Here is a 20753-nt window from a genome sequence, read left to right as displayed (position 1 = left end):
AAGACACTAATTGAATTAAAATCTCACTTGAAGCCTCCAGCCTTCTCTTCCTCCCAGATAGAGGGAAACTCTGTTAGTTCAAAGTGCCAAGCAAGAGGCATTTGGAAATCCACAAAACTTTGTTGCCCTTCATAGCAAAGTATTTTTCTCTCACCTTAGAATAAATTTTTGATGTCTGAATGTTTCTCCTTGAAATGTTCTCTATTTCCATGACCTTACCAATCATTAGACATGGCTGTATTCTCTAAGACGAAGTGATTGAGTTAATGCTTTCAAGGTGAAGAGCAAAGGTTTTTCCCAAACATTCAGTTGGTGAAGTCAGGTGAAGAACTCAGGTTGAGAGTCCTAACTGCATTGTGATGAGGTTTAGGTAGCAAGTGAAGATGAAGATTGTCTAGTAATCTGTAAAGTGCTGAGCAAATATAAGGGTCATTCCATTCAGAAACTACGGAAGAGGGGAAGGTGAAGACGAAGGAGAAAAGAAGGGAAGGCAACTGCAGAAGTCTGAAATTCATTCTCCAGTTCACATAAACTATGGATGATTGCTTCATATTCTTTTATCGAATCACGTAGGTTTACCATTTAAAATAACACTTTTAAAAGTGTCCTTAAGTGTCCTCTTAATATGTTCGTTTTCGCATTCATGGTTTCTTTGGTCATTCAGTGTTCCTATCTACTGGTTCAACTACTGATCATTCCTCAACACTCAAAATGAATACATTTCTTCTACCAAACTATTTTCCAACCTCACGAACAGTCAGTAACTTCCCCAGAGCTCCACTCTGTGCCTGGCTCCATGATAGTACTTGTATTAGAGTACTAAGTATTGTTCTTTGTAATAGGTGTGTGTGTTTCATTAATTTTTAAGTGGCACAAAAGCATGTACCATTTACTTACAAATATTTATATATTTGATGTTCTCTAGTCACCTATTAGGTGCTGAAAAAATGTGTGATGATTTACTGGACATCTGCAAAATCTTGTGTTTGATGGATAACCTGTGATGTGATCTCTGGCAAAGGATTTCCACCCTAAATGAGCACTGAACCTTCTTAAAAGCCAAAGTCCAAAATTTATGTAAGTGTGAAGTGCATGCTAATTGTGAAAGATGGCATAAAATGTATGCTAATTCATACTAAAAATGAGAACATTAAAGTTAGAATTTACTATTCTAGAAAAAAATTCTTCTACTCATACTTAAACTGGATAATACCATTTATGCATTAAAGTCTTCCATTTTCACTTTAAAATAAGGTACATCAGGGATGGTGTTCTCTTTGTATCATACTGTCACAGACTCAGGTGACTGCAAAGACAAGTCTCTGTATTTTATCTAGGATAACGTTACCGTGGGAGAGAAATGTACCCTCCAGAATTGGAGGTAGGCAAGATGGTCAATGTATGGAAAGATATTCTAATTGCTAGCTTCTTTTTCTAAGATGGAATGAGAGTTATTGCTTCCCTTCTGTAAAAGAATATAAGAAAAATGGAAAATAGAACTAATTAGCTTCCTGTCCCCTCAATGGCCCAATCAGGGAACAGTGGTGACTTCCCAACAAAGATGAAGAAGAAATTTGCACTGGGCAGAAGCTTAAACCAAATAGTCCTGTTTTCTCTTCCAACTCTAAATTTTTGTGATTCTGAAGTTTGCTGCCAATGCAGAAATGAAGCTCCAGATGGTTGGGATGCACCTCTTACAAGCAACCTCCAGCAAAAGGATGAATGCTGAACCCCCAGAGACTAAGAAGCAGTGTCTGCTCAAATTCTCTTCAAAAGTTCTATGAGATAAGCTTTCTTCCTTTAGTCTCTTATTTCTATTGACTCTCAAGTCCTTCACATGGCTTCTCACTTTTAACAGATGTTTATGCTTTTGTGCAGAAGGGCAGGTGGGTGTGGGTACATATACATGTGTATTAAGAGTTAATCAAATGAAAAGTACTTTACAGTCTTACTTGAGGAAGCCTGTGTTGCAGACTAATGGTAGACCAAGGCAATACTAAAACTTACATTTTTATGGTTTTTTAATTTTGGTCATTGATTTTAGTCAAACTAAAACTTCAAATATGGAAAGCAGTTGTAGGCAATCTGACACTACACTATTTCTTTTTGGAGAAAGTAGCAGAAGGAACTTCTTCACACATGAAGAATGACTATCAGAGAGAACACTTCACCCCTTGGCAGCTTTGTTGCAGGGGAAAAACACAAAAGTGGCCAGTGTGATTTGGAAGAAGGTGCAGAGCTAAGGTGTTCAGAAAGCAGGATTCACACTCAATTCAGGCAGTTGTTGTGGGTGTTATCATGGGTATGTCATTCCTCTCTGAGCCTATTTTTCCAACTAAAGAGTTTGCAGGTGCTAGTATATGAGGTCACTTATTGTCCTGTGTTTATGTGACTGTGTCTCCTCCTTCTCCCAAACTCACCTGCTGGTCAGCTTCCATCAGTTTCCATTTATTGAGAAGAAAAGAAGCCATATGGGTAAGATAGTAGTGTCATTGCATCCTCCCACCCCTGTTTGAGTCAATAAAACCACAAGGAATTAAGCATAAAGAGGGAAGAAATCTTAACCGAAGAAATATCTTCTTTATCTATGTCCATTTCCTCCCACAAGGAAAAATGGCAGTGTCAGTTGTACATTACATATATCTCTCTCTCTCTTTAGTGTTTAATCTTAGCACCTGCACAGCAGAGATCTTTACAATTCATTGCATAAGCTCTCCCTCTCCCACCTCCAGACAGCACCTGAGGCCTACTGAGCTACTCCCTCACAGCTCCACCAAAGGCTGAGACCCTTCTTCATGACAGAGTATAGAAGTAACAAACATGCCCGACGGTTTTATACAGTTGCTAGAATGTTTGAGTTTCCAACAAATGAAGATTTTCCTCCTTTTCTTTGAATATTAATTACATTTTACAAATTTTTGTGTTTTGTTTTGCTTTGTTTTGTTCTGTTGTGTTTGTACAACAAAAGGGAAAGTCCACGGCCAGGGGTCCCCCGTTAGCAGAGTTTGGCTGTCATCTGGTCCGACTGTTTGAGGATCTCGGTGTTGTAGAGGTCCAGGGCGTGGTTCACCCTGATGATCTCGCTGTTGGTCAGTTTCAGGCGGTGTTTCAGCATACAGGAGAACAGGTCCAGCTGGGGTTTCCCCGGGGCCACAGGAGGGGCCAGGCGATTAATTCGGTCCCGAATATCCAACAAGAGGAGCATCACCGACGAAGAGGAGTAGAACTGTCCGCCCTGCGTGTAGGACTGATTGACCTGCTGCACCGCGCTGCGGAGGAGGTCGGCGTTGAACCTCAGACTGTACCCGAACACCTGCACGTCCGAGATCTTGATGTAGAACTGCCTCTTGGAGGGATCGGACAGGTCCACCGGGCCCTGGCCAGTCTCATTACGCAGCAGAGTAGGTAACCGAGTCCGACTACGTAGGTAGATGTGGACCGTCTCAAAAAACGTTTTCCACCGATTGCCCAGCAGGAGAGTCCAGTTGTAGCATTGGCTGTTTTGGAGACGGATCTTCTCCCAACGTGGGTAGCCAAATTCCCCAAAGGGCATGTTCCAGCCCTCCGAATGGCTCCCGCTGAAGGGATTGACGTAGACAAAGAACATGGGGTCCAGGCTGCTGTTGCGCATCTGGCAGATGCGCATGGACATGCCGATCACCATGTGTATGAAGTCCATGCGGTTCTTGTTGCTCTTGAGAGTGAGGGACATGCGCTTGCGCCACCGAGGGTCGAAGAAGGTGTCCAGGCGGATCTCATTGCTGATGAAGGTGGTGTGGACGTAGAGGCGCGAGTCCATCTTCTGTAGCAGGTACTTCAGCTCCAGGTCCTGGAAGTCCAGGTCGGTCTCGAAGCTGATAAACTGCTCGCTCCGCTCAGAGTCCACGTTCTGTGGTTCGCAGCGGCCTCGGTACAGCTTGTAGCCCTTGTTGCAGGAGCCACACAGAGAGATGTTGGCCAGGCTGCACATGGCGCAGCTGTTGTTCCCTCCGATGATGCAGGGGATGGGACGCTGGCACAGAGTGGTGCTACCGTGGCACACACAACTCCTCTGGCTCTCCAGGAACGTTCCCCAAAACCCATTCTCATTGCAGTAGAGAAGCGACTGGACCCTTGCAAGCCACTGTTGAATCGTCCTGGAGGATAGAGGAAAAATGGAGAACATTAACCACCATGGTGGGACCCTGGGTTGCTCTGTACAAATGATAATGGAAATCGGAGCCATCCCCAAAGTGACAAGACTGGGGGGAACAGCTCAAATAGGAAAAACAATGAATATACATTGTAATGACCACATCGCAGCTCTTCGTAGTGCCACAAACCAGCTGAATAGTATTGTACCTCTCTGTTCTAATGTGCAAACAGTCCCAAAGAAGTTTGGTTTAGGAAATGAAAGTGTCTAACCACAAATTGTCTTTATGGATGATAAGAAATTTTAAACAACAACACCACCAGCAGTGGACAGGACCTTAGAGGTTATTTCTTTTAATCCATATCAGATGATTTCAACTCACTTCCAACAGGGTGATATAACATTCGACAACTTCAACAAAAAACAAGTTATACTTTGTCGTATTTTAGAAATCACGTCGTGCCCCGCTACTGATGACCTTGCATGATTCTCACAGTGGTGTTCTCAAAACATGCAAGAAAGATGGTATTTCACTCATTTCTCCAGTGCTCCGCACTCTGAGTTCAGTGGCATTCCAAGGCCACATGCATGCCTAGGCCTGGCTGCCCCTCAGCACTCTAAATGATACCAGAATCTGTACCCAGATTGCAGTGAAGACAGATATGTGCTCAGATAAGAAGCAACAGAAGAAGAGGGACACATGCACCAGGCAGTCAGCCTGGAGGCCTCTCATCTTTCCTCATTTCTGTGCAAGTCGCCTCTTGGCCGTCTTCCACGCCACAAATAACTCCTTACATGTGTCGAGCACTTTTTACCCTGCACAGCACACAGTCACTGCCATTTTCCTACTGGAGTCTCACAACAACACCCCCAAAACAGCCTGAGACTGGAGGCCAGTGAGAGAAGGCCTCAGACCCTGGCTCTTCCACGTGAGCTGAGGTAATGCTGGGCCGTGGCCCTCACCTCCAGTCAGAGCACGGGGTTGTGGTGAGGATCACATGAATTTTTATGGGAAGGCTTAGCTCCAATCTTGGTAGGTATTAAGAGCTTGATAAAACTTAGCTCCCGTTACTCCCACAAAGGGTCTGTCAGGTCTGTTTTATGGACATGGCGACAGATGCTCAGGGTGAGGTGATGGACTCCAAGTCACAGGACCAGTGAGTAGCGGCAACTCCTGGCTTGTAATTATTGCCTTCTGCAGTAGCAGTCAATCAGGAGTCAGGAAGACCTTTCCTAAGGCCCCTGTGTGATGGTGATGTGGATGGTGACAATGGTGGTATCTGTGGATCAGGATCTTCATCTTAGGAAACTGGACAGAGCAGCTGATTTACCCCATTCTGTCCTTGGGGGGGAACAGCTAGCAGAACATGTGTCTATCATTTGCACCAATGAGCCACAATATCCAAGGCATGAGCACCAAGAACTAGTGGAGCCTGGTGCTGACAAGCACGGATGTGAGCCCAAGTAGAATTGAGTTTAAACTCACTTCTGGAGCTGGGAGCAAGTCACTTCATCGCTTTAGGCCTCAGTATCCATATCTACCATGGGGATAATAAAGCTCATCTTGTGTGGCTGGTGAGAGGATACAGTGAGATAATATATTTAAAGAGCTTAGAAAAGCCCGGCATAGAGCAATTATGGAAAAGGTAGTAATAAAAAAGTACTCTTATCCCAGAGAATAAGCATTTCCTTTGAAGGCATTGAGACACTCTCAAGGATTTCGCTATCTCACTCCGGTGTGAGGGAAGCCATTTTGTAATATCCATTTGAAAATGGATACTGTTGAAATGGCTTCCTGGCCTGCTTTGCTTCAATTGAGTTGCTTATCAGCTGAGAGAAAATGGAGGAATAATTAGCTTTTTGGAACTCTCTGCCTTTTAAATCTGCAGAACCGTTCCTGCCCCTGGCAACACAGACCACCCCACAACGCCCTAGACGTGACAGTGGGAGCCCCTCGTCTCCTTCCCAGTTTCCCTCTGAGCTTTTAGGCTTCAGAGGACGGCCCTCTCCTCCCCGAGCTCCCAGCACAGAGCCTGGCTCTATCAACGTTCCTTGAACAAATGAATGTTTGCTGAATGAATGAACAAAGAGTATTAATATTTTTCATTAAAGAAAGACAAAGCAAACTTCTCTGTCCCCCCCAGGACTGCAGTGTCAGTTTTCCATACCATCCGCCCACGTCGCTCCAGCACTCCCTGGCCTCTGCTTCGTGAGACCAATCCTATTACAGCCTGGAGAACAGCAGCGGGCCCAGCCTCCAGGAACACGGAGCTGGAATGATAATGAGCTGTGTGGCTCTCACCTCCCGAACCAGAACGTTGACTGAATATTGGGGTATGAGTCATCTGATATTTTTGTGAGCTGCAGGGGCCCTCCACGCGGCTCTGATTGCGTGATTCCATCTGACAAGAGCGTCATTTCAAAATGCCTCTTTCAAATGGCCCACACTTGCTCCTGTCACTCCCTCTCCAAGTGACAGGACAGTACCCCATTTAGAGCTCCTCTGTCCCCATCTGCAAGGCATTCTATAACCCCGTAGGGCGCCCCCTTTCCCGTGTCTCATCATTGGGACCCTTTGTCGGGGCTGCAGCCCCCACTCCTTGAATCAATGCCTCATTGTGGCCACACTCTCAGAATCCTCGGGAGGGGGGGCCTGGAAAGATGAAAGTTCCTGGCGATGCTGCCACCAGCAGTGGGGCTGGGGGCCCATTAGGATTCCAGCCCTGTCGAGCAGGAGGGCTTGCGGACAGAGGCCCTCTGAGAGGCATCAGCGAGCTGCGCGGCACCTGCATCTCCTGACCTCAGAATAATCATGAGGTTGTGGGCTGCATCAAAGAAGGCATTAATGATACATCGAGAGGACTTGGAAAGGAGGTGGCTTCGGGGGAGCCCGGAGGGCAAGGCTGCGGGAAGGAGGAAGGGAAAAGGTGGAGCTGGGGAAGGATGGTCAGAGAAGAGGAAAAGACCTGGGGTCAGAGTGACGGGGAGCAGGTGGAGCAGAGGAGCAGCGGGGCTTCCAGAGCCACAGGCAGGGCAGAAGGTGAAGGGACTCAGCAAGAGTGGGCAGTACAGGAACGGAATCCCTCTGCTGAGAATCCCTGGTCAGAACTCACAGATCCGGGGAGCGTGGACATTGGATGGGCTCGTGGTGCATCCCTCTCCCATGTCAGAGAGGAACCAATGTTACCAGGAAACCTCATCCCCAAGGTCATGAGCACTTCATTGTTTTTCAGTACTTCTGGTTATATCCAGAAAATCAATCTCCTTCCATTTTTTTGTTTTTTTGGTGTATTTGTTTTTAATGCAAGAAAACTCCAATAATGTGAAATTGACCTTGATCTGAACAATCTCCTATACCTTCTCCATCTCCAGATGGTGCTCTGAATGATAACCATTGAGAGTCACAAATCTGGAAGGCTCAACTGCAGGTGGCACTCTGATCCAGCTAAGGGAGTCTGTGCCTTACAGCTACTGAGCACTCACTGCACAACAGGCGTGGTGCTGGAGACTCTGCAAACTCACGTCCCCTGAGCAACATGGGGAGCTGTCCCAGCCCTGTGGATGAAGATACTGAGTCCTTGGGACGTGAGATAACTTGTCTAAGATCCCACAGTTACTCTGCATTCAAACACCAGACTCTACCTCTGGCATGGGCGCACTTTCTGCTGCAAACCATGTGAAATTATCACAATACGGCAGGTAAGGAGGAAGCAAGCCACCAGATGAGAAATAAATTGAGATAACGGAAAAACACAGAAAGTTTGAGCATGTGAAGGACCTATTATCACATTGCTCGCTTCCTCTGGACCTGCCAGGGTCCCTCTCCTCCAGTCACAGATAATTGGGGCTCACCGACAAGTGCACAGGGAAGAGACTAGGGACCCAGGATAGGAGGGACTGTGATCTATAAATACCATTTCCCAGGTTGGCTGGTGACAGCCTGCCTCAACCCTGGCAACAGAGAAGCAGCTTAATAGGCCAGCTCCGGAGGGGAGGGTCTCACAAAACTGACTGTCAGTGCCAGGCAATAAGGATCGGATTTTAAAATGCTTTTCTTGGTCCCTAGGGATCCCTAGTGTCTTCCATTTGCATCCAAAGTTGAACTCCGATACCTCCAAATCAGCATCTCTCTGTTGGATGAGATTTCAATTCATTCTGATGAGGGGCCAGCAGAGAGTAGGGAGGGCGGGGGTAGGGGGGGAAGGAGGGCATGGCAGGAAGCTGCGTTTCCATTTCTAAAGTGGAAACCCCTGGCGCCTGATTGATAAGCACCCACAATGGCTCCAAATGGAGTAGCTTGTATCACAGAAGCAGAGAACTTTCAAGAAGGCTTGCAAATGTTCAGCCCACCTCCCTCATGTTCAGACCCACGGAGACTTGGTTGCTGAGATGGGAGAACAGTGTTTCTCAAGTGTTTTTAACTTTAGGGCAGTCACCCCTTTATCCTTACATCACCCCCATGAGATAGGACTCTCTCTGGGGTTGAAGGCCAGAGAGGCATTGTGATTCACCCATGGTCACACAGCATAAGCACAACAGGCCAGAGTTCAGCCTTTCTGGATCTAAACCCAACCAATGCTCCTTCAGTTACCCTGCTATCCATTCCTTATCCTCAAAACCCTAGACTACAAGATAAACTAGGCTCAGGGCCACGGAGACACCTCTGCTACTCCCCTGCGGGCTCTGTCTTTACCTCAGCCAGGATCTTTTGGCAACATGACAGGTCTCCCTATGAAGTTGCTCGTCATTTGGAGGACAGAGGCTCTGCCACCCAGGGCTTCCCATCAGTGCTTTCAAAGGCTCACATCTCCCTTTCAGAACCGGGCTGGGGAGCTCTGGCTGGGATTCCTAATTCAAGCAACCTCCCCGCTGATTTTAATTGGAGGTTTTGCCTAAGATGGGAAGGCAGTGCCTGGCCTGTGCCATTTTAGGGAAGATCATACAAATGGCATGCCAAGGAAGGGGGAGTCAGTTCTAGGCTAAAATAGAAAACTCTAATCCACAACTCTTATTTACCTACCAGGAGTGTGTTTTCAAAAGTGGAGAGGAAATGAAAAAAAGAAAGAAAGAAGAAAGAAAGAAATTGCAGTTCTGAATTATTCTTTTATTTGTGTCCTGTATCCCTCTCTGGCATTTCTCTGACATTGTAATGGGTATCTGAGTAATTCTGCGTGGCTGCACAAAACGTAGACTCTATAGACCAGAGACTAAACTGAGGAGACAAATGGTTGTTCGTAGGTTTCTGAGGATGCTCTGTTCTTTTGTTGTGCTGAGGGTGGTGTGTGTGTGTGTGTGTGTGTTAAAGGAACGGTGCTGATAGAAGATGAATATGTCAATGGTGCCAGAGTGCTTGGGGCTTAGCTGGAAGGAGGTTTATAGATGTGCTAGTATGAATTATAACTGGCCATCAAACCCAGTCTGTTCATCACTTTTCCTTGATAAACAGTTAGCTTTTAATCATTCCCTATTTGAATTTCTATCATAGCCTTAATAACCCATGCTCCCCTCTTCTCCCAGTCCTTCACGTGATATCAGAACCTACTCAAGTAGCTCATAACCACTAGGAAGAAAAGACCAGACCGAGGTTCTATGGCCTCGCGCCCGGCTGAGGATATTTTCCAGTTTGGAACCGTAGAGAGACGGCAACAGGTCTTCCTCCTGGAAGGCAGGGGTGAAGAGCGGAAGGAAGAACGAGGAGAACAGCCACGTGAAAATCCAGTGGGGTCTTTAAAATTAGGTTGTCAGGAGCTTAATTGGGGAGGATTATGAAACGATTTTTGCAATTACAGAGTTCTGTGTCTGCAAGGAGGTGACAGGCGACATGAGCTGCATATTCAAATGCAGCACTTTGCTTTGGGGCATGGTTGCACTGAAGACAAGTGAAGGAAGCAGCCTGAAGCCTCCGGGATGGCAGCAGGATTGAAAGCAGCGGGGTGCAGGAGCACTTACGCATCCGTCCAGGACAGCAGATGGGCTGGACCAGGAAGGACTCCAAACACAAGGCTCCCAAAGAAAGGAGTGTCTTGTAAGGGGCTAAAGTGCTTAGCACAGTACTAAGTGTGAAGCACAGTGCTGACGCACAGTACTATCTAGATCAAAGCCCCGCCTGAGGGTGTGGGGGAAAGTACGTGCAGGATCCTCTCTAGCACTGTTTAACCTTGGCATTTGACCTTGCTATGTGACCTTGAATAACTCATCTGTCCTCTTTGACTCATTTATCTGTCAAATGGGGATGGTAATACCTACTTTGCACCTTGAGAAGCAGAATTGAATATGCAAAATGCCTGGGAGGTTTCCAGTGCAAGGAAGTTATGACTGACCATTATCATTACGGAGGGCCAGGAGCAGCCATGTTTTATAAATGACTCGGGTGAAAATATCCCTCTCATGTACTAGACCAGCCAAGTTGATTGTAGCATAATGTCCTAGTCTCACTAGCTGTTCACTCTCCGTAGTTCTAGTGAACGCTGCCATCATGATATTTGCACAGGAAAATGCTAGACGTGGGCTTTGGAGTCAGGGGGACAAAAAAAAAAAAAAAACATTGAATCCTGAATCTGAGCTCTACTACTCATTATTTAACCTTGAACTAATTGCTGGTCTTCTCTAAGCTTCTGTTGTATCAACTGCAGAACAGAATTATAACACACCCCTTTCAAGGATATTCTGAGGCTTAGGTAAGATGACGTATACAGAGAGCTCCTGACATATAGTAGGTGCATACTGTCTCTCATGAAAATAATCTCCTGTGCTCCTCTTGAGCTCACATGGCAAATGGTCCCCTTGAAATCAGTAATTATAGGGGTAAAAATCCAGGGGAGGAAGAATTCAACAAATGCTGCTAGGTCAGTTGGATATCAACATTAAACAAAAGGAATTTTGATACTTAACTTCTTCTGTTCCCCAGAATCAAAGTAGATGGATTGCAGACGTAAGTGAAACAATAACAACCACCAAAGAACACAGGGAAAATCTATTCATGATGTCAGAGTAGGGAAGATTTCTTTAAGCCACTTATCAGAGAGGAAAAACCTAATTCTCAATGAGAGACTACATTTGCAATAATCTAGCCAACAAAAGATTGGATTCATAATATATGAAATTCATAATATATGAATGTTAGGGGTCCCCCACATTCAGAGGTTGAAATCCTAATCCCCAGAGTGATGGTGTTAGCAGGTGTTGCCTTTGGGGGGGTCATTAGGTCATATGGGTTAAGCTCTCATGAAAGCAATTAGTGTCCTTATATTCAGGGTGGGAGAGAGACTCCTCATCCCGAACTACATGGAGAATCCCAAATCCCTTGCCAAACACCAAATTTGTTAATGCCTTCTTCTTGGACTTCCTAGCTTCCAGAACAGCAAGAAAAAGATTCTGTTACTTATAAGACAGCCAGCTTATGATCTTTTGTTTTAGTCATTTAAACAGAAGAAGACATTACATAAAGTACTACAAATCAGTAAGAAAATCATTAGCATAAAGGGAACATAAGCAAATGGTAGATGCAGTCACATCATAATAAAAATGGATATTCAACAGGCCAATAAGCACATGAAACCCAAATTCATTCATCATCAGGACAATGCATATTAAAAGTGCAATGAGATATTGCTGCATCAGGATGGCTAAAATAAAATTAAAAGATAAAATAAAAATGATCAAAAATGCCAAATATTGGCAAAGATGTGGAGTGAACAACACTCTTCACAATGTTATTTGGTTCAGCAATTTTGGGAAACTGCGAGTATTTACTAAAGCATCAAGGACGCTGAATATGTAAATACTCTTTCCCAGCAATTCCTCCTATAGTAGTACCCAGCGCAGTGTGTACCTCCCTAAGCCTGCCAAGAGACGTGTGCATGATCATAGCAGCATTGTGAGAGCCCCAAGCTGGAGACTAGGGAAATGGCCATGGGCAATGCAATGGGGTCTGCACACCCCATGGGCTACCCTGGAGGAGGAGGAAGTCACAGCCCCACAAGACGACATGGAGGGACAGCACTGAAGAATGAAAAGGCCAAAGAGCCAGACACAAAGTGTCCGCATTGCATTTTAAAAAGGCAAAATTGACCTGGGGTGGATGCAACAGTGAGCAGAGTCACTCCCTCAGAGAAGGTAACCATGCCCTGGGCTCAGAGGACATGTGGGCTGCAGTGCAGAGAAGGCCCTCTTTCTTTCCTTTTCTTTTCCCCTCCCTTCTCTTCTCTTTTCTTTCAACTGGTCGAAGGCCTTATTTCTTGATCCAGGTACTGTTTGCGTGTGTGAATTCAGTTTGTAAACGTTCACCTTGCTATATGCACTGCCAGTGTTCGTATTGCTCTCAGTACGTAATACTTCTGTGAGACACTAACCACACACATCCTTTAAAACAATAAGAATAATGTGTTTAAGCAGCAAGACATGATCGTATTATCCCACTTTCAAAGGTTCCGAAGTCCTGCTGTTTGTTGTCTAGCTCTGATCTTCGTGACCTCTCTGTGTCCTAGGCTGGGTTAAAAGGGTATCGTGAATCACATGGTAACCTGAAACACTGAGGCTCAAACAGGAGAAGAATGTCCTGGTGGTCCCTAGGGACGCGTCATGTCAGGGGATTATAACTTGTACAAGTGTGAGTTTGTTGGATGGATTTGGAGAATGGAGGTGGGGAAAAAGAGTCAGGAGGTACCTCTGAAGTAGGATAAGAAAAGAGCTACCCACAAAGATCGTAAAAACTTAGTCCAATTTCTGATCCAATCCCCTGAGCCTCCAGATTCTCTTCCAAGCCTCAGGAAAATAAAATACTAAAAACAATAAAAAGGAACTGGCGATGCTTATTTTCTTGCCTTAGGTCGACAAAGTGAGTCAATTGTGCTACTTGCTACAAATGCAGAATGATGGACATGGGTGCAACGGAGACACCCCACCAGTGCTGGCTTAAAGGACCTGGTGTAGTGCTCAGCCGCCAGCACACAACTCCCTGCCCCTCATCCAGACTCCACCCCTTTGGGGCACCATGGTGTTGGGCCGCACTTCTTTGCCCCATAAATAGAAGAAAAGAAAGGCTGAAGATTATTTTTAGCTTTCAAGTTTCACTGCCACATGGTTGGGGGAGATACTTGTTGGCTCTGGTGACTGACAGCTGTCCGGGATAGCCTGGCTTTATTTGTGGACCAAGACCACTACTGCCACCTTCAAAGCGCACACACACACACACACACACACACACACACACACACACAAGGTTTAGCAAAGTAACCTCTGGGGGAAATAGCCTTAAGGTGGTTTGTAGTAGTAGAATATCAGAATCCCAAAGCTGAATGATACTTAGGCAAAACCTGGTCCATGCTACAGATTGGAAACTGAGTCCTGAGACACGAAGTGATTGACATGATGGTCACACAAGTTGTACCTGAAAGCCCAGCACCCAAATCTTCCCTATATGGAAGGCTCCTGCTCATTGCCAAGAATTTCACAGCTAATGCTTCTCCCAGTCTCCTCCAATGGGACCGACAACATTTTACCTGGGGACTGTGCACTGGGGAAAGGAAATAGTTCACTTTTAGAAGATTACTGGGCACTGAGTTTGAACTGACACTAATTCCAGGAGATGCAGAATGTCAGAATAAGAGAGGTGTCACTGACGAATGGGGGGTTCACTCCGGTCCATCTCACAGCAGGTTTTTGCTGTGGTGCTGCCCCCGACCAGTTCTAGAATGCATGTTTGGGATTATTCCATAACTGGAATACTTAGTAACTGGAAGTATATCTTCCTTTCATCTTCTAGTACCCACACTATATATACACCCATCAAAAAATAAAATAATAGCAACATATGGGAAATGGTCCCCCTATAACTGGCTTCCAAGACAAACAACCAACAACAATAATAATGACACAAACAACTCAATATGCACCTGAGGAGAAGCATACAGCAAGGGTTTTAAACTTAAGGTAAATCCACTAAATGAAATCTTGGTTGACAAAGTTTCTAAAGGGCAGCTTTGCATTACAAAACATTTCCTCACAAGATCTCTGAGAAGTGTGCTCTGCTCTGCACTAAAATGTGCCACCCTGGAAAAATAAACAAATTAAAAACCTGCTATATATGTCAGATGGTTTGATATTCCTCCCACAGAGACAGGAAATCTATGTACCTTCTCCTTGAATCTGGACTAATTCTGTCACTTTTTTAAACCAAGACAATAAGGCAGCAGAGAGCCAACAGAAGGGACCAGCAGCTTCTACAACGTGTCTCTTGAAAATGTCCTCTTGGAGCTCAAAGACCCCTTCTAGCAATATGGCCACCATGTTGGAGGACCATGTGGAGACCCAGAGAGGGGGAATATCCAGTGAAGTCCAGCCTTCTGACCATCTCTGTAAGGCAAACTGCCAAGTGAGTGAAACCTTCCTGGAGCCTCCATGTTAGCCCAGCTGCTAGCCAAACACCAGTAACTCTAGTCCACTGCATGTGCAATAGAATTTCCCAGCCAATCCCAGCACAAACTTCTGACTCACAGATCATGAACATATTTGCAGATTGGCGTTTTAAGTCCCTCGATGTAGGTCAATCTGTAATAGATCAATAGCTGTTCAGAACACTATGCACCTCGGGTCCCAAAGAGAACTCAGGATCTCTCTTTCCAGCTTTATAATGACCAAGTCATGCTCCTTTTCTAGGGAGGATTCTAAAATGCTCTCTCCCTTTCCAAAATCCAAGGATCTAATCCCCAGGGCATGTGCTTATGACAAGATGCCACTCCAGTGTAATTTTATACAGTGCAATTGTCTAACGACAGGACGTATAGCTGGGTAGACCTAATCCAATCAGATGAGTCTTTAAGAAGCTGAGAATGATCTCTGTTTGTTGACAGAAGAACTCAGAGATGTCTGAAGCATGAGAAGGGCAGGGTACTTCTTTATTCCTTTGAAGATGAAGGGGCCATATGCAATGATTGGATCACGACGTCTAGGAGCTCAGAATGAATTCTGGTCAACCAAGAGCAAGGAAATGAAGCCAGTCCCACAACTCCAAAGCCGAATTCTACCAAAAACCAGCAGGGGCTTGATAGTCCTTCCCCAGAGCATACAGGGAAGAGCCTGGTCTGACCAAAAACTTGATCTCAGCAGAATGTCTAGCTATGACAGACCCAGACTCATACCCATGGGGACTCAGATAATCAACCAGTGCCATTTTAACCTCTAAACGTGTGGTAGTTTATCACACAACAGTATAAAACTAATACAGTTACTCCAGGCAGGACATTTCTCCTCTCTGTTTTTAATAACACGACGGTAATAGAGAAGATGATCCCTTCCATGCATGACATATAATTTCATAGATTTTGGTGAGCTAGCTTTCCAAAGCTGATTGCCATTGTAAAGTGTGAGGGAGGACCAGTCCTCAGTCAGTTTTATTATGTCTGCTAGATGTCAAGTTCTCTGTGAATGGAGTACCCCTTGTTTTGTTCTCCAGCCTAACACTAGCCCTTGTATAATGCCTATAACGTCTGAATCTTGGTAGATACTCATCAAGTGTCTTTTGAATGAAAGAATGAATAAGTGAGTGCTGATTCAGTACAAATATTATTGTAAATATTCTGACGAGAGGACTATGTGTAAGAAGTCGTCAAAAGAAGGAATATTATTTCATAAACTCAAGCATATCATTAATTTCTGTGAGTCAGTTTTCTCATCTGTAAGTGGGGAAACCAAAGTTTGTTCTTGGGAAACCAAAGCCAAGGATCAGATAAAATCTGGAGTGCAGAACTTTAAAACAACCTATACTTAAGGTATTTGTCTTGGGAATAGTTTACTTTTCAAGATTAGGAATGTCCCTAAGCAAATGGGGTAAATTTATTTCCTAATTATGCCAGAAATGGAGCACCTTCCTGCTGCTACTGTGGTTAGCAGTCAAGCCACTTCTCAGTGGGGAAGCTACCTGCAGGGATGCAAAGCCATTAACAGCTGCTTAGGCAGAAGGTGTTGGAAGCTCTAGTGGAAGAAGACTATCTGGAGGACTGGGGATCTCCATTGACAGGAAGGGAAATTGCCAACTGAGCATGACACCACACAGCCTGGGTCCTCCTGTACCCCCAGGAACAGAATCTCTTGACAACTCTAAGGACTCTTGGTCAAGTAGTTTGGAAATGTGCAAACTTGACCCTTTCTCTAGTTTATTTTTCCTTAATTAAACATTTTCTTAACTTACTCATCAACAGGCACAACTTGGTTTCTCCATTTCCCCACATCCTGTAGGATTCACTTAGGGGAATTTAGTTTTATTTGGTTTGTACCAAACATACATCAAGGTGAGACTACATTTGTGTAGTGAAGGGAGCTCACATCTAATGTTTGTGTGGTCCCAAGATGAGCAACATCAGTATAACCTCAAACCTAAGACCCATCCCAGACCTGCTGAATCAGAAGCCTCGGGCATGGGGCCCAGCCATCTGGCAGCCATTGAGGTGCCATTGTAGATTGTTCAGTGGTGATGCTCATGTCAACACAGGGTAGGAACACTGAACTCCTTACACTCAGGGAGAAGAGTCCATCAGTTCTCTAGTTCATCTTCCAAATGGCTACCAGAGAATGCCTAGGAAACCAAAGCATCCCATCTATTTCTCCTTTCCAGTAACTTCCTATCACTAAATGATAAGATTAAGATAGCCAGGTATTTAATTGCTCTGTAAGGGATAAGATTAAGATAAGATTAAGACATACAGGTATTTAATCCCTCCATAATTTCATCCCAACACACTGGTCTGGACTTACTCATAACAGTAAGAACAAAGTACACTAAGCACTAATATTTATTAACCATTTACTTTATGCAGGGGAACATCACATATGAATCTTGGGCAATCTTCACCATGACTATGTGGAGAAGATATCATCATTATTCTCATTTGAAGGTCATTATCCTTATTTTAGAGATGAGGACACCTAGCACACTACTCACCAGGATCTAATAGAAGACTGGTTCCAGAGCCAGTGTATACTTAATTAATCTTGATGCACATAGTCTCCCTGACTTCTAATTTCCCATTTCTGGATGAATCAATCCTGCATTCAATTCTTCATAAGTATGTATTGCTTTCTTAAATAGAAAACCATCCTCTTCACTGCAAGTTCAAAGCACCGCCATCCCTCAGCTCCCATCCCAAATGCTCCCTCACTTCAGTTCAGCACATGCTGCATCCGTATGTACCAGGCCTGCTACATGTCACCAGCATGCACTCACTGGTTAGCTCAAAACAGAAACCAAAACGATACCAGGGTCTCCACCCTCAAAGAAAGAATTTGTGACAAGGTAAGAGAAGTCTGGGATCAAACACATCATTGCAAATACAGCAAAGTGTTAGTGAAAAAAATGATATACAAGATGCAGTAAAGACAGACAGTAGGGTGTTGCCACCTGCTACAGTGTATCAGTCAGGCATTCCTCAGAAACCAGGGGATAGTCTGAAATTCAAAAAGTGAATAGTGTAATCCTGGCAAAGAGGGAGGGGATTCTACAATCTCCACAATTGGAATAGCTTCCTTCTCTTCTCTTGCATCATTTATCTTGATTATTATTCAAACTCTATAATATGTGAAGCATAATTGTACCTATTTTATAGGGCTGTTATAGGAATTAAATGAGTTAATTCATGTAAGGCATTTAATACTATATCTGCTGCATAATAATATAGTCAATATGTGTCCATGATTTTTGTCATTTTTTTTTTCTTGTTATATGACCTGAAGCAATTTGCTCCACTCCTAGGGGCAAGTTACTAAGAATAAGAGCTTCAGTCTTCAACAGGACAAGCTCTTGAAACTGACCTTTATGTAAGTGATTGCCAGGAAACTGACAGTCCCCTTTCCATCAGATAAATGCGGCATTGAGGCTCATGACACACTGAGTGCTCCTGGCCGGTGTGCTCTTTAGATCCCACACATTTCTGTTTCCATCAATAACAGACAAACTTACTGAGTTTCTTTATTCCTGGACCTGTTTATGCCAGTTGTATTGGAACAGAGTCCCTTTAAAATTAAAAGCAACTCAGGAGTGGGTATGGAGGAAGGAATGATAGTAGAGTGAAAGAGACATTATTATCTCATGTACCGTATGACTGCATGACCAATGTGACCCTGCAATATGTATAATCAGAAAAATGAGCGATTACACTCTATTCATGTGTGCTCTATCAAAATGTATAAATGCATTCTACTATTATGTACAACTAATTAGAACAAACGAAATAAAAAAAATTAAAAGCAACTCTTTTTTTCAAGTTTATTTTTTAAAACCAACTTTCTGAGAATGGCTTTTTGGTGTCTAGAGTTTCCTCTTTGGGGAATGGAGGGCGGGGGCTGCCCTCTGCCTCAGGAGGACCCCAGGAAAACTGAGACCTTGAGATATTTCTGAGGAGCCCAGCCTCGCTCAATCTATGTATGTATATTTCCCGTCTTGTGTCTCACTATACCCCTTCTCCTCTTTATAAAAGCTGTTCGCACTCCTGAGTACCTCGAAGATGAAGAGTTGAGACGGAAAAGTCTCCCCTGTCTTCCTCAATGCTGGCTGTTAATAACCTATATTCTTCACCAACCTCTGCCTCCTGATTTTAGTGAAGTTGATCAGTGGAACTTCAGTTCCTGGTAACAGTATCTGCTATTAGTATATCATGAAATTAAGAGTAAAATAAATCAGCAATGTGTGAGTTGCTCTTCTCTGTGAAAGTTCATTTGAATTGTGTTAGAAAATTCTATAAAGATCAGTTACTAACAAAAATGGTCATCAATGTAAAGAAAGAGGAAGTAACTGAGAAAGATTGGGAGGGATTATAAAAATCTAGACACACTGAAATTGTTTCTTAAGTGTCTAAACTGTTGCTTCACTTTGTAAACTCCGAGGTGGGAAATATTATATGACTATGAATGTAATTTATACAAAAAAGCCAGTACAAGGCAAAACAGAATATACCAATACTTTCAAAAGAGTTTTTAGTTCTATTTTCAAAGTCTGGTCAAGGAATGCATACTTGTAGAATTTAAGATTTAAGTTAAAACAAAATGGTTTATTTATACGTAGCATGAATGCCATATATATATACATATATTATATATAATATTTTAATTTCATTCCTCCTTTAATTTCATTTTTTCAATTCACTGAAAACTTTCAGTCTCCAAGTTTGTCTGACAAGGAGTCTTGCCTTTGATTTTTGAGTACTTGCTAAAGGTGCCATATGTGAAATAAGTACTATTACTGGGTCTTTTAGGTTAGGTATTGCTATCATCTCCAACATACTAATTAGGAACCTGAAGTTTGGATACCTTCGTACTGGGCCTAATTTACATGGAAATGTAAGTGGTAGCCACACACCCTAGCCTGTCAGACTTAAGAGTTGTAAGAATCAAAGTTCTACTGCCGCTCCACTATAGGGTTTAATTTTGGTAAAATCAAGCTTTGTCTTATACAACAGAAACATCTACTTTTTTTGGAAGTAGAAACAGTATCATCATCAAATCCTCAGAGCCTATCACTGCACTTGGTTATATTCATGTTATATCTGTGCATTTCTTTAAAGGTTATGAAGACTTATCACTTCCATTACAAAAAATCAATGGGACACCAACTCCATAGGATAGCCGATCTCATCCTGCCTATGCAGATGAGGAAACAGAGTGCTTGGTTTAGAGACTTGTGGAGGTTATGCACCTAATAAGTGGCAGGTGCAGTAAAATGTAAAGAAGTCACATTCTTTTGTCCCACTACAGGAAAGCATGGAGAATCAATCCAGAGGTAAGAAGTATACAGTTCAGAGAGAAGAATGAAAAACATAGTGGAGATTGTGGGTCATCTGATTAGCAATAGCAATTATTCTGGTAGCCAGAATCTTTCTATAGTAACCAATTAAACACGGGATGGATCCGGAAATACGTTAACGGCTGACATGGGTTCAGAAGCTATGGCCCCAAGATTGGAGCCTGAGGATGATGCCTCTAAGAAAGTTTGATCTTGACAATACATAATTACATTGTTCTTGGCTGCAGCCTGGACCTTCAGGTCAAGGCCATGTGAATTTGAGAAGTAAAAATAAACCAAAGAGCAAGAGTCATTGGAAAATGCAAATAATTATACTGACTGCCATCAAGTTAATCTTCCATGGATCTGCTTTGCCTCACAATGCTATAATCTCTAAAAAGTCAGGTGATAGCAAGATTCAGGAAAGAAACATCAAATCACACCAACATTACATAAACCTTATATGAATTTTGCTTCATTTTACTGAATTGAATAAGCTCCGAGAAGTGTCTCTTTGATCCTCTTTTTAAATTTTCCCCAATAAGGAAAATTTCCCCAAAGTAATAGGATTATCCAGAGATACTTGTGGGATTTGGATCCAGGTCAGCTGAAATCTCCATTTGTGGTTTCCTTTTTACCAAGTGCCTACACTGTTAGTCTGATGACCTGAATTTTAGTCATGGTCTCTTCAGAAATTCCCCAGTGAACTTGGACAAGTCATTTCACTTCCTTGGTCTTAGTTTCTTCATTGGTGAACGAAGAAGAGATTACATATTCAACAGATGTAGAAAAATCCCTAGATTACTTATGTGCTATAGACTCAATTTTCAGAAGGTTACGTCAACATACCTT

The 20753-nt window shown here is 43.6% G+C and overlaps 1 protein-coding gene across 1 annotated transcript in view; it reads right to left on the bottom strand.

Moving 5' to 3' along the window:
- Window positions 1-1474: 1474 nt before the first annotated feature.
- Brinp1 (BMP/retinoic acid inducible neural specific 1) overlaps window positions 1475-20753 on the bottom strand; it is a 171548-nt gene continuing 152269 nt past the window's right edge. The window contains exon 8 of the mRNA XM_047525019.1: window positions 1475-4136. Within this exon, the coding sequence (XP_047380975.1) occupies window positions 2996-4136 (1141 nt within the window). The 3' untranslated portion in view covers window positions 1475-2995. The remainder of the gene's footprint in view (window positions 4137-20753) is intronic.

This window comes from Sciurus carolinensis, chromosome 14 (genome assembly GCF_902686445.1).
Source record: "Sciurus carolinensis chromosome 14, mSciCar1.2, whole genome shotgun sequence".
Taxonomy (NCBI): domain Eukaryota; kingdom Metazoa; phylum Chordata; class Mammalia; order Rodentia; family Sciuridae; genus Sciurus; species Sciurus carolinensis.
The sequence above is the reverse complement of the archived record's forward strand: the minus strand, read 5'-3'. Positions and strand labels throughout refer to the sequence as shown.